The sequence below is a fragment of the Athalia rosae genome, chromosome 1, assembly GCF_917208135.1.
Source record: "Athalia rosae chromosome 1, iyAthRosa1.1, whole genome shotgun sequence".
Taxonomy (NCBI): Eukaryota; Metazoa; Arthropoda; class Insecta; order Hymenoptera; family Athaliidae; genus Athalia; species Athalia rosae.
Genome location: NC_064026.1, coordinates 4,222,767 through 4,237,869, shown reverse-complemented (window position 1 = coordinate 4,237,869; position 15,103 = coordinate 4,222,767). Strand labels below are relative to the sequence as shown.

The following is a 15,103-nucleotide window of genomic DNA, read 5'->3' as shown; positions in this document are numbered from 1 at the left end:
GAAATATCTGAGTGTATAATAAATCGAGAGGAGAAAAAAAAAAAGATCTGTTAGATTCGTAAGATGGGGTGTTGAATATGATATAAATATTTTACAATATACATGAATGGGTTGACTCTATGACTCTAAATGGAACTTATTTGAACTGATAATCAGTGAGTGAAACTATAGCACGATTAACGACGATAATAAAATCAAGAAGCGATAACGTCGGCTCATTTTACGATAAATCCGACGATGCATATTCAAGGATCTGGACGGTAATCGAATGGATTGACCGTGCGAGTGATGGACAACAAAACGACGGACGTGGATAGACGAGACACTAGGGTACGCGGTGGACAGTAAGTATAACCAGCGCGGCTACGACGTTGGCGTTCTTTTCAATGCTGCATTATCATACACTTGGATAGTGGCGACATCCGGCTTTTCGATGCCGGTTATCACCACCTCATCTAAAAAGATTGGATTACATTTGCATACAATTGGGCATTATGGGACCTACTTTTTTTCTCTTCTTTTTTTTAGTCTTCTTCTTAACTGTTTTTTTTTTTTTATTCCGTTGAAATTGTTCCATCTTTTTTTTCGATTCTCCTTTATTGTTCTCTATTATTTATTCATTGCGACGAAGACGTCAACGTCGACCCTCTTAGAGACCGTTCTCGTTGATACCGCGAGAGCGGATGAGTGACACTCGAAAAGCTGTTGGGTTAGGTCTGGAATCTGTTGACTAATTTATTCTTCCACTATACTACCGTACCCGCGATACGGCGCTCTGATCCAGACGTTTGGCAAATCTGTCGGGGAGATATCGAGCTAATAAGTTTTCGCTAGAAGATTATTGTTACACGACGATCGGATATACCTGCGACATTGTTGTCGGTCGATTGTAAGGTAAATCGTTGAAAGAAAAGCCAACTGACAGTAGCTGCTGTTGGCTGGGCTGTGAATGCTGGATCTCTAATCAGGTATTATTTACACCGAACAAAGTAGATTCTGCTCTACGAGATATTTTCTCACTGAAAAGGGGGAGAATTCGAAATGGGACGGTGTAAAAGAAAAGAGAGCGGAGCCTCTTGTTTTCGTATTCGGTCTCTGTACTATGCACCAATACCTACGGCGTACGGAATTCTTGGGGGATGCGGAGTACCGAATGATTGAGCAACGCTGAGCGAGAGCGGCGGAGGTAGGGGATAAAAAAATTGAAAAAAGAATTTAGGGAAATGCGATAGGGAGTCTTCTTCTTTTTTATTCTTTTACTTTTCACTGGGGATCCTAGGCTACCGCCCTGAGAAATGCACTTTCAAAGGAAGAATAATAAGTATTCGTAATGCACCGTCGTACCTCGTGGATATCTACTAACGAACGAATCGACCCGAACACAATGAATAACTCTCTCATCTCGGATATCGCAGACGTTTAGGGATGATTTCCGTTTCCTATAGGTTCGTTATATAGGTACCGTACTTTTTGTTCTTTTTTCTTCTTTCTCTTTTGCTTCATACACCGGAGGGGGTATGGAGCACCGTTTGAGTTTCTAAGAGCAGGATGAAGGAGGTGCTAGCTGACACCTTACCAACATTGCCTCCACGCTATGTGAACACCTCGCCACCCGATACGTCTGATACGCCTTCGAACTTCCGTTACCTCAATCTCTTCGTATCATCTATACTCAGTGTTCGTTGCGAGGTAATTATGTTGAAATCGAACGCGGGGCGTAACCATTCGACGATCTATGCGGTACGAAATACCTTTCGTGTCCTTTTATTCTCATTCCTATTTTCTTTCTCAATCTCTCGCTTCCTCTCAATCTCTCTCTGTATGTACATCGCATGTACGAACGTACCTAATTGGATATTTACTTTATTTTGTTTGTTATGTCTTCTTCATTTAATCTTTCATCATTCTGCGACTAAAACTATCCGGATGATTCCATTTTTCGGCTCCAAAATGTGAAGAATTGGCGATAACTGGATCAATTTTACAGATAGACTAATTTAACTTGTGAATTTGGATTCCTGGGGTCAAAATTCATAAGAATAGCATATGAAATATTTTTTTTTGGTCCAAAATCGCTAAAATTCCAAGGGGTACCCGTTTGGAGTTTTTCGATTTTTGATCCAAAAATTAAGTATCCCAAAAATCGTCCGTATTGCCCTTTTCTGACGTATTTTGACCTCAGGAATTCGAATCTGAAAGAAAAATTGATCTATCTCTAAAATTGACCGAGTTATCGCCAATTTTTGGCTTTTTGGAGTCAAAAATATAAAATTGATTTTTTAGTCTATATTAATGCAATTTGAGCTCAGGAATCTGAATTCGAAAGAAAAATTGATCTATCTCTAAAATTGACCGAGTTATCCCCATTTTTTCGTGATTTTTGGCATAAATTTGAGGATATCTCGAAGGGAAAAAATCGTAGCTCAATTTACTCAACGGATTCGTGTTCCTGAGGTCAAAATACATAAGATAAGTGCCATACGATCAATTTTAAAAAATAAAAATTTTTGGCCAAAATTTGAAAAAATCGTAAGGGGTACCCCTTGGAAAAATCTCAAATTTTGGTCAAAAATTTTTATTTTTTAAAATTGATCGTATGGCACTTTTCTTATGTATTTTGACCTCAGGAACACGAATCCGTTGAGTAAATTGAGCTACGATTTTTTCCCATCGAGATATCTTCATTTTTATGCTCCAAAAAGCGAAAAATTGGCGATAACTCGATCAATTTTATAGGTAGATCAATTTAACTTGTGAATTCGGATTCCTGAGGTCAAAATACATAAGAATAGCATATAAAATAAAATATTTTTTTTTGGCCCAAAATCGACAAAATTCCTAGGGGAACTCCTTTGGATTTTTTCGATTTTCCGGTTGAAAATGAAGTATTCGTCAATTGTATGATGCTTTTCTGACGTATGTTGACCCCAGGAACACGAATCCGTTGAGTAAATTGAGCTACAATTTTTTCTCATCGAGATATCTCAATTTTTCTGCTCCGAAAAGTGAAAAATATACGATAACTCGATCAATGTTATGAACAAATCAATTGGGCTTTCAGATTCGGAGTTCTGGGATCAAAACATATAGGAATACCATATAAACCAAGATAGGAATCATCGATTAATTTGAGCTTCAACGGAAACCAATCGAGATATCTCATTCGCTAAGTGTGCGCTTACCTACTATGTAAGCCTTATAAAATGGCGATGCAAACATATCATATCATATCGCACATGCTGATCTTATATCAATTGCACTTATTGTTAGTCGTACCCAATAAATCGAATCAATGTCTGATGGATTTTTTTGGTTAATTCTTCACCCACTGCCCTGCCAACCAATATTGAATTATGAATGACTAAAATTTGTGCAGCAGGTGATATAAATTTTGTTTCTCCTTCACTCCGTTACACATTGTTATATCTTAGTCTCTTCCATACTTTAGTTTATTAGACTGCGCATTTAATGCCGAGTACTTGGGACCCAATAAAATCACGTGATCGTTGATGAATTTTACGACGTGTGTAAGCTACGGAATGTTGTCGATGCTCAATAATACTAAATACCTGCAGGGCAACGGTATTCCTTATCGCTACATGGAATTCTGACATTTTTGAAGGATTATAAAATCCCGAGTACTGACGGGAATAATAAACTCCTAGATCGATCAAGGCTCAATAACGATTACGTGACTTTTCCGATAAATTAATCCAGAATACAGCGTAAATGACAAGTGCAGGGGTTAAGGTATACTGCGAATGACGTATACGAAGAATTCAGGCTTATTCATGCGTTCAGATTACTTGAATTCTTCTACCATGTATTACCTCCGATGTCAACGAAAAATTCTCACAAACGCAAGCAAACTTAAATTATGGAATTCAGTCGCTGAACACTTCCTCGTTTGTCGTTGATAGCGGCGTTTTGACGAATCGTTAATGGAATTTATTAATTAAAATCAACGAGATCGATGGATGAGTAATGGGCCGAGTAGTCGGTCCAAGTGATTTATGGCTTCAACGAGTAATCGGTTCGATCTATTCCATTGATCTCATACAGACGCCATTAGACGGTCATTCGGAATCGCTATTTGTCAACTGCTCAAACGATAAGTCCGGGAAACAATTTATTGCAGGAACTCTGGACCCGCTACCGCTTGGCGTCGTCATCGAAGAAAATTGTCCCATACAAAACTGTCTACTGGTTTACAATCGGTTGACTGATCGGCTGGTTGCGTCAATAACTACTTTCATACCAGACGCACATCGTATCGTACGTGAATTCGTACACCGACGTATTTATTACACGCAATTTTTTCACATGTGTTACATAATCTTCTCGTACCCCCCACGCAGGGTTACACACACGAGCGATTTGTTTCTCTCCAAGGGCACGACGCCGCCGAAGGGCCGGTGCCGAATTATAATCGTCGAAAGAGCGGAGAATGCTCTCGTCGCGCAATCGGTGTTGTATTTTTACGATACGAGAGGCGCGTACCGCGTAGTGACGCGGATGCGAGTCTGGGTATCCGAACGAGTTTTGAGGGTGAAATAATTGAACTACCGAATATCAAACGATCCGGTGGAGTTAAGACGCGACGTCAGCTCGAAGCTGGTGGAATTTAGTTCATTAACGATTCAATTTAACGCAAATACGAGTTTAACTCCATTTTCCAGGTAGTTGAAACAGGACTTTGCCTAAGCCAAATAGGCCCGGCGATCGCCGCCGCTGCACCTACCCTTGATATATACCGGGTCCCGTTATTCACGGGGTTGATGTACGCCAGTTTCTCTTATCTATCCCCCAACCCTCTATCTCTCTATATCTCTATCTATATATACCTTCTGTAATAGGTACTCGAATATGGTGCATCGAACTGGAACGAAGGGCCGTTACACGTCGTTCCACCCGACCATCTATCTCTTCGTAATCGGCCCGGATTTGTACACCGAGAGAAAAATCATGGCGCTCTTAACAATCCGCACAACTCCCCTCGATCCAACAATCTATCCCTCTACGAATCCCCTTTTATTGTTTCTCTTTTACGTTCGAATGATCGAGTGTCTCCCGATCATTTTTTAGCACACATAAATCCAAAATCTTAGATGAATGTGACGTACCACATGAAAATTGTCGCACGGATACCAGTCTAGGCAAACTACCTGTGTACACATAGATCGTGAAATTGAATGCCGTATTTCATCCGGTTCGCATAAGCGCTTCTAAATTCATCCGTTATGAGTGACATTTGCATTACAAATTTGCAAATTACGTCAACACTCACGGCGGAGCCTGTTCCGGCGCAACGCTTCTATGCTTCTACTTTTTTTCCCCCTTTTTCTCTTTTTTTTTTTTATTCTTCTTTTTCTCCTGGTCGCGTAGTCGCTGTCAACCCGTCTCAGAGCGATCGTCGGTGTTTGCAAAACTCTGTGAAATTAACCGATCGGAGCGAAGCGCGCGAATGAGTCGGGCATACGTTGATGGTCAGGTGTCCGATGGACGTGCATTTAATGCGAATATTATAAAAAGATTGGTAAGGTAATCGGGAATGTTTGGAATTTCCTCTCTCCTGATAAATGTTCGATATGACGGGAATAATATATTCATTTCGATTTCCCACGATCTTATCAAACTCCGAGGTCACGGTAATGAGGAATATTGAAGAAAAAAGACGAACAAAAATGTAAAAGAAGAAAAAAAAAAAGAAAAAGAAAATAAATGGAAAGCTGGAGACACACGTTTGTAATATAATGAATTTTTTCATACGTGTTTGGCACAGCGGTCGTCGACGGGTAAAATTTCACGTTTAGGATCTAGCAGCGGCGCGTGGCGTTTTAAGAATGTATAAATAGCTGATGCGTAGGTATGATGATTCAATAATTGCTCGGTCTCTGCCCTGCCCTGTTTCGTATACATGCTTAATACCTGTCATCGTGGTGATGCCTTCATCGAGTGACTACGGAGAAAAATAAAAAAAAAAAAACTTGAAAAAAACGAATTCTCGTGTACTGGAATTAATTTTTTTTTTTTCTTCATTCGAAACACGGTGGGTAACAATCAAAGCGCAACACATGAATGAAAATTGAGTGTTTCCCGAATCATAAAGTCTCGAATTGTAATTCGAAGATAGCACCGCCGCCAATTTGGCGGACAAAGAGGCGACTTGAATCGAGATTAGAAAAGTATGGAGCGATCGTGTCGCCCGATATCGCGATTACATTGGGTCGTAATCGCGGTTCGATCTACTATATAAACGATCAAAATATGATACGATAACGTTTCTGGTATCTGATCAGATTTGTTGTTACTGTCACATTTCTTTTAAATCTAATTGTAGCGATATACCTACTCGCGATGCACGTACGAGGTGTATCCTGTGATACAATATAACATGCTGAAGCTATAAATGCGTTGAATAACAGCTTTGATATCACCTCGCTTCTCTGATCAATGTTTATTTAACGCAGTCAGGGTTAACTCTCATTGACGTCATTTTGTAGTTTTTCTTTTCGCACTGGCAACGACAACGTGAACCGCGACTCTTCGTCCGACTCATTTGATGCACGTGTTTTCGTGTTATCGCCGTAACTTGACAAAGCTCGTTTCTCAATTAACTCCCCCCCTCCTTCCTTTTAACACGACTATCGAGGTTTTCTACTCAAAAAAAAAAGGAAAAAGAGACAAATTTTGGAAATACTCGTGCACGGTGAATTCGTAGTTGACCGTTTACTTAACTTCCGTGTATAAAATTAGAAACAAAGGCGACGAGGATGATTCGGTGGTTGAAAATTGACGAGTTGGCATTAGATGGCATTTGACGTTCGTTCGGGCCTCTTGTCTTTCTTCGGGTTATTCCCATCGGTGGATGAATCGGCTGTTTTCATTTTGTTCGAATGGTTTCAGAGTACATAGCAGCGATCCACCGGGTAATCGAGTCCGAAGTTTAATGAATTTTCAGAGTGTTCAACCGATGGATGTTAGTTCACCGATCGCACGCGGTGCACATAACGTCTAGGGTCAAACTGATCGAGCCGATTGATTTTGATCGATATTGGAACGATCGGTCGATGCGGCCTTAGCACTTACAATTAGTTTTGAAAATTCGTGCGCCTGTCTCCTTATTGTCTTTCGATCATTCGATCGAAGGATCTGGCGAACTTTTTCAGACGCGATGGCTGGAGGGACGTTCGGAATGGACGTTGAGTCAGTGTTACGAAGAACCGCGATAACAATGAAAAATTTCCCAATCAACACCGCATTTATTACAGCAGCAAACTCTTCTGTTAACGAACCGCTATTCATGCGGCGATAATTAAGAAAATATCTCTAAGCAACCAATAAGCATTCTACTCACATTACCGGGAAGTCCCCGTTCGGACGAACGAACGCGTAAATATGTGTACGGGTAAATCCAAGTTGGAATCTCGTTGAAACTGCGGAGATACGATTAAGGCGGGGATTTATTTTTCTCTTCAGATTGTGGATTTCGCTCATTGTTAAATACTGCAACAACAGGAGTCGTGGTACGGAAGAGCTGAAGGGGCTGAAAAACTGTGAGGAATAAAAAGGGGGAAACGAGTTGGAAATTGTCGCGCTTAATCGTGCGGGACTTGACTCGAGTAGCAAGTAGTCGCAAGGAGAAACAAGCCGGGGAGTCGGTAGTTGTTCCTTCTATTGTCTCTTTTTGTACAATTAACTGAATTTCTGTCCCTCCAGATCCGCACCGGTGCATCCGGTGCGGCACGTTGTATACGTACGATTCCGGTTGGCAGGTCTGGTGCTCCAAAGGACAATAAACTAATCTAATGGTTCACCTACAAAATACCTACCGCAAGGGACAATCGACTTGAAAGATTTTTCTATCTCGGCACAGTTCTAATTTAAGTCGTAAGATCTGTAGTGGATGTACCGAACCACCGTCTAGATTCAGACCGGCGGCACAATTCACGGTGAAAAAACTCATCGCGTCCGACGGTACCTTCCGCCGTCGAGCAACTGGTGTCCAATGATGCGGAAAACCGCGGCAGTCGAGGAACCTCGTCGAATGCACTTCTACTTACATTTTTAGAATCATGGTCGGGTTACCGCGGTCTTTTCCTACGGTGGTGTAACAATTTTCTTCGCCAACGCGACGTCGACTTTATCGGTCTTACATTATATGAATTACCATTCGTGCGCGCGGGGTATATTCGAGGCGATGTGTTACAAGGGGAAGAGATAGAGAAGCGACGCGTTCTCTCGTGTGTTCGTGTGTACGGGAGAATCGTTGATCCGCACGTGTGCGATGACAATCGGGAACCACCTGTTGCTCGTCGACGGCGCCGCGACGCGCCGCGATGCGACGTGCCGTACGTTGTGCGTCGCGTCGACTTTATATATACATACACCTATGTACCCGTACCCATCTACGTACCGTCTAGATGCCTACGTACGTGTACGTACGTACCTAGTTACGTCTCGTTCCGTCCAAGTCATGCGTACGGCTTTACCCCGTGGTGGCCATGTTCACGTCGTCCCGTTTTACTTTGGTTCTTCACAGCTCCATTTAGTGATCCCGGCACCTCGTCGGTTCGGTGGGGTACAGACGAATGCACGCGCCCCGTTCGATCACCTGCGTCATAATCTGGCATCTCGTAATTTTTTTCTTTCTTTCTTTCTTTCCTTCTTTACCCTCGTTTTTTTTTTTTTTTTTACACGCGGCATGACCTTAATGGTTTGCATTACGCTACGATAGTGAACACATTCTTTTCCTCTACGATTACGTAATTAACGGAGTGAATTATTATCGTTGTTCTTCATCCTCTCGCGAGTCTCGTGGCTATGGCGAGTTTTCTTTATCAAAGATAAGACGTTGTTTAATCTCAATACGCGTAGTTGGATTCTCGGTAAAAACTTTCTCCACCGCAATTGTGATGGGATTTTATTCGGTGAGCGTACGCTATCGCTAGGAAATTCACCTAGGCAGTGGTGGGAGAAAAGTCTGCACACGCACGATTTTGATAACTGGATTTACCGAGGAATACCCCGCGTAACATCCGTAATTAATAACATCGTGGATTGTTATCGTATTTTTTCCAAACTTCTGAAATATCATTCATTCCTTGGAAGAATCTCGCTTCACTTTTCACTCGTCATTAATTCGCTAAGGGTCCCGAGTTTCTGGTGCTCGTTGGGAAGGCAGAAATGGGGAAGAAAATGAAGCGAATTAATCGTCAAGATGTAGGAGCATCGTGTGCGCGGAAAATTCGCGTGTGCGGGACGAGGGGGGGAGGAGGGGGGGAGGAGGGGGCTATATGCTTCGGAATATAGTATCACTAATTGTAATCAGGTAACTTTTAACGAGGTGGAGTACGAGGTATACAACAGGGTATGTGTGTACCTGTCGACTCGGGCGCGTGCAGCCGGATCATTATAAATTACTTATCTCTCAGTTTGTAGCAATTCCCGAGGGAAACGTTGGGAATTCCCGACGTAGCGTAGCGCGGCGCAGCATAGCGTCGCCATAAACTGGTCGATTCCCCGCTTCCTGCTGCGACCGCGGGACCCCTGCGTATTTTGTATTTAATATTCGAGGCTCGTTACAGACTCGAGATAGAGAATTCAGATTAAAATGCTCGACTCGATATGTGGAACAATAATGTATGTAACATGTATATAGAGGTATGTACGTATATACGTATGTACGTACGCGATGCTCTCCTCGTCCGTGTTTAAACCGACTATTAATTGTAAGCTGCAGTGTCTGGGTCGCACACGTGGAAACTAAACTCTTACGCTCTTGACGCAAGACGTCCGACGTCACGAGTGTTACACTTATACGCTATAGATCATGGACGAAACACGTCTCTCCGTGCGGTGGTTTTATGTACGGGGTAATTTATACGATATTACGCTATATACATATACCGTATAGTATAAAATACTCACGTATCTGCTATAGGCGTTACCGATTGTCCTCGTGGTCACGTATTCAACCCCGCGTTCGTTAAATACTCGCCGATATACCTATATGGTATCGACACAGGCGGGTAGGTAGGTATAACCAAAGAGAGTCGGGAAACCGGTGAACCGGAAGTAGATCCCGGTGTAGTCTTCCTCTTCTCTTTATCGACAATGCGACCCAACTTATTCGGAAGCCTTTCAACGGCGGTGGAAGTCGCGTATGGATATCGAAGGGTTTCCCCTCCCGAAATGATAGGGAAATGAAAAAAAAAAAAAAAAAAAAAAGACGAGAAATCTTTCGTTTCGTATCGAGCAGACGTATGTTTCGAAAAATTTATTTCCACCTCGCAGCTATCTAGGTGTGCGTCCACCAACACGTGAGAAAATTTGTCCTCTTTTCTAGTTTTTCCCTCGTCTTTAACTGGGTCATACAGATAAGATGGCTCACGCTTTCCTATCATTCGCGTTGTCACTGGCGCCTGTATCGGAGTAACGACTCGATATCTCACAAAGCATGTACATACGTTACACACATAGTCGTCGGAGGCAGAACGGCGTATGATCAACTTGTGTTCCAACAAAGTCCCGTGTTTACCTCCAAGCAGGTAATTATTTTTATCGTCGGTTCAATGACGAAATGGGGCTCGTGTTTGAATAGTCTGCGACAACGACGACAACTACGACGACGATCATCTGTCGTGCGTATCGCGTAACTGAGCCGGCGAGATGCGCTAACGTAAATATATGTATAGGTGTACGTATCTTTCCTACATTCTTACCTACGAAAAAAAAAAAAAACGAAACTAGAGCCAGTTGGCGCCGATCTTCTTCGCCTCGTTTCAGGTTATGCTTTACGTTTGGGGATACACGTCCCACGATTCTCAAAACTAAATTACGTACACGTTGGGGTGGTCCTCGTTTCGATCATTTTTGAATTCCGTTGCTCTCATAGCTCAGATGTCTGCAAATAAATACAAAGAATTCTCCCATTTGTATAACATGCGGTTTTTGAGACTTGACGGTCATTTTTTTCTTTCCATTGCTGCGCTGCTCCAAATAAGGACCACCTTGGTACGCGTATACAATTATAATGGTATCACTTTTTTTTTCCCATCCGGTAAAATCCATGTTTCTCGCATAGTCGGATGGAATGAACATGGGCTAGAAAAAATTACATGTATGATTGTAATTTTGTACGTCGTACACGCGAACGCGGAAGTGGTTAGACGACACGGTCGGCGTGTTATGTACTCGTAAACGTCAATCCGTCATAGCTAAGAGTGAAGTTAAGTGTCCTCCGCGTATGCAGTTAAAAAAAAAAAAAAAAAAAAAAAAAAACAATTACAAAAATGTTGCACTCGCATAGATCTGGAAAGGTAGATATATCCGGACAGCAGGAAGTACGACGATCGTTTTATCGGTATTTCAGATCTGCGTTGAAAAGCAATTTTATTCGCCGATTCGTTCCTCCTTCGATGCTGGAAAAATGGGCTCGGCAATTTTGTTTTTAATTCTCTCTTCTTCGTAGAAAGTGGAGCGATTCGGAGCGAGGAGATTTTACACACGTCGGATATTACAAGTGTATCGTTGCCTCGTACGTCTCTCTTTGCACTATGTGGCTTCTATGTAAGCTGGAATCTAATCCTGTACTTGCTGATCAATAAATTCAATGCCTCACTCGTGCAATTCACAGAGGCTATGCAGCTACGTGAAATAGGTTGCACCCGGTAGGGCCGCGTCAAATTCAACGGTGAAATGTACGTAAATTTTTTTCTCTCAATTACAGCGGTAATGCACGTGATGCGGAGAATTCGCGGAAAGAGAGAAAAAATTATCAATCACGCGTTGTTCACGTGTTGATGTTATTTAGCAGGAAACGAGAGACGGAGAGGAACGTATAAAAAAAAAACAAGGGAACACTACAATGTAAAATAAAAATGAAATGCTTCAATTGGAAAAGGAAACAAACAAGTTTAATAAAACGGTTCGTTGCAGCGAAACGATTGGATGATGATGTAGTCGCGGTGTGAATAATACGAGTTGTTTACGGGTTCTCTGTCTTTTCTCCGATACTTAAAAGTGTACGGAGTCTGATGCAACGTCGAATCTCTCTCTAACATCCGCCGGCATTGCTGTAATCGCCGAAGTACTACAAAAAAGATGCCGAGATATTTCGTAACTCGACATTCAATAAGTTAAATGTACAGCCGCTCTTACGGCTGAGGTTTAACGAGATAACCTCCTCCTCGGTAGCTTTTAACACGCCACGTGATTGTTGAATAGAATTTTTCATAAAAATACGTATAAATAAATCCAGCGGGATTTTCAGGTAGGCGTTATATTCCCGCGGACATTTCATGTATACATAACAAAACAGACCTGCGACAAAAGAGAGGAAAATCCAGACTGAGGTCGGTTGGATTTTTTCCTCATAGCTTTCCGGGAATTCTCGTCAATGGAGGTTGTGCTTGCGGCCTGTAAAACGGTCGTAATAGATATGGCCTTATACATCTTATCACGTATCGTGCGGTCGCCCACTTTGAGATAACGACAGGAGAGAAGTAAGCCCCAACTTAGTTGTCACATCGTACCTAGTAAGTCGCCGTTCATCTTTTCAACCTTTTTATTCATCAGAGATTTATACGCAGGTCATTTACCGTCGAGCGTAAACTAATCGCATCAGCGTTTTCAAACCACGACAACTAACGTGTAAGAAGGAAACGAAGATGAGAATGAAAAGAGCGGAGAAATTTTCCAGTTGAATTCGTATCGGCGGATTGTTTGGCGTCGTGTTGTTTCTTACGAAAGGTTTTTATTCGATAAAATAATTATCGAGCACTTACCAATTCAGCAAAAGGCAGATGATCGTCGGGTTGAAAAATTTCGGGTTCAATCTGTAACGTATAAAAGCATGTTAATTGGTATAATAAAAACAGAGAGGATGAGATATGAAGACGAGAGACATGGGAATAAGAAAAAAAAAAAAAAACGAAAACTGTTTTTATTAGCCGGTATACAGGGTCCGGTCGTTGGTGAAATCACTTAAATGCATCATTGGTTAATTGCAAATCAGTATTTCTAGTCTTGGGCAATTAACGAGGTCGATTGGTAAATAATTTCTTCACGACTGGTACGCAGGAATGCGTAAACCGGATTCCAAGCGTTCCGATCAAGGCCTCGCTGCAATCAATAACTCTCTCGTTTCAATCTTGATTCAATCCCATTTTAATCCCAATCAACCGTTTAATCGAAACCACCATTAATTTTGTACATTTCTGTTTGGATTTTTTTTTTTGTTTTTTTTTCTCCATCGCTATATTTATATACCGCGTCATTTTTTTTTTTCCTCTTTCTCGGCGTGAAATCTACGTATTATATTTTAAGAATGTTTCCTTTCCATCACGAGTCGAATAAATTATTCCATGTTTGTTTTACATACATGTATACAACTATACGGTGTACACGTGGACACCCGTGTGTATGTATATCTACACGGTGTATGATATTTGAAAATTTTCGAATGCTACTGCGCGATAGGCGAGTACATAACTGATATCACCGTTCTCGAGGTTACAATGAACGGCGTCTAGTTCAAAAATTGAGGAAGAATTAGAATCGGAAGGTAGAAAGTATTGTTCGACAAATGAATTCCACGCGTAATTAGCACCGAGTAATAATTGGCCTTCGAGAAAGGGGAGCCTCGTTAGCCCCACCCCGTATAATGCCCTGAGACGGGGGAGAAATTGGGACGAAAATAGTCGCGGTGGAGCTAAGATATCCTGCGAGATTTCTTCGCCCCCGAAATTTCTATGCACCGCACCGCGGGGATAAGGCTATACATAACAGGACTCGCCGGAATGGCTTTCCGTACCATTCATCCCTCTTAACACTTCGTATTTTATTCAACGGAACAGACGCTTCATATCGACTTTACCGCCGACCGGTCGAATATCGCGCAACGCCCCAAAAACTCGACCACGTGGCTTGGAACGTTTTAATGTACATGTGGAGGTATATGGTGTGTACGTCGAGTGTACAGGTATGCGTAGGCGGCTAATAAGGGGAAACTCTAATTACATTTTACCTCGTTGAGTAAGAAAATACATAAATATAAATCTTTATGAATATTTTTCATTGTTAAGTGCGATTATACGCACATTATAAGTTAGGGGGTAGCAACGGAGGGTCCACCGCTTTGTACCTGGGAGCCTACGTCGTATCGCGGGTAGATTTGAACGGTGTAGGCGGTACAACGAACAAGTAAAACTCACCCGCCGACAAAACGCTGTTACAAGTCTAACTATACCTATACGTAATTGAATAAAGGTAGTTTGTAGGCAAACTAGGTATGTTTGAAAACAACTCGTTAATTGTATTGCCATTAGTAAGGAATTGCGTATACCTTTCATTAATACGGTTTGAAGTGATTCCATTAGATAATGGCTTGCTGGTTGCAACGCGGCGTTGGCTAGAGGCGACTTTGTTTCTAGACCTTATACAATTACACTACGTGGGCGCAAAGCGTACCGGTGCAAGCTCTACGTATATTCCACCTACAAACGCACACGTACGTCCACGCGCATCTATACAAACGTCCCGCGTTACATCGGGTGGCTACCGGCCCCACATTCTCCTGAAGAAAGTAACTCGGTATGTATTCGATTTGTTAGATGCAGCGGCAGCAACAACTGCAGCAGCTGGGTCACATTTTCCGCTTACCCGTTCAGTTAATTGAATTTCTTATAACTGCAAATCTAATAGGATCGTTGAATAGACGGATATGGGTAACCTGAGGAGGAGAAAACAAAAATTTTGAGAAAAAACTGAATTTCTATGTCACTTGGGCACATTTGACTTTGTTAATCTCATCCTCGATCGCGTGCCACCGCTGCAGTAGCGTGGCGTGATAAATTCTTTCATTTTTTCTATCCATTTGTTATTTATTGATTTCTTTTTTTTCTCAATTTCAATTTTAATATTATTATCAAACGAAATCGGTGCCAAGGGAACCGGTCAAGGAATAATTCCAAGTTACCGGCTCTTCTATAAATAATTAACTATTTTCGTTTCACGGATGTTTAATATACCTGAGATATATGAGGTACGGTTACCTGGACTTTGATCTGTTTACAATCGTCACCTTATAAATTGACGTCAG

At 41.8% G+C, this 15,103-nt stretch overlaps 1 protein-coding gene across 2 annotated transcripts in view; it reads right to left on the bottom strand.

The window, feature by feature from the left end:
• LOC105692966 (3-phosphoinositide-dependent protein kinase 1) overlaps positions 1-15,103 on the bottom strand; it is a 315,671-nt gene that overhangs the window by 87,723 nt on the left and 212,845 nt on the right. For both annotated transcript variants that reach the window (XM_048660351.1, XM_048660352.1), the window contains one exon: positions 12,789-12,839. In XM_048660351.1, coding sequence (XP_048516308.1) covers positions 12,789-12,839 — 51 coding nt within the window. The remainder of the gene's footprint in view (positions 1-12,788; positions 12,840-15,103) is intronic.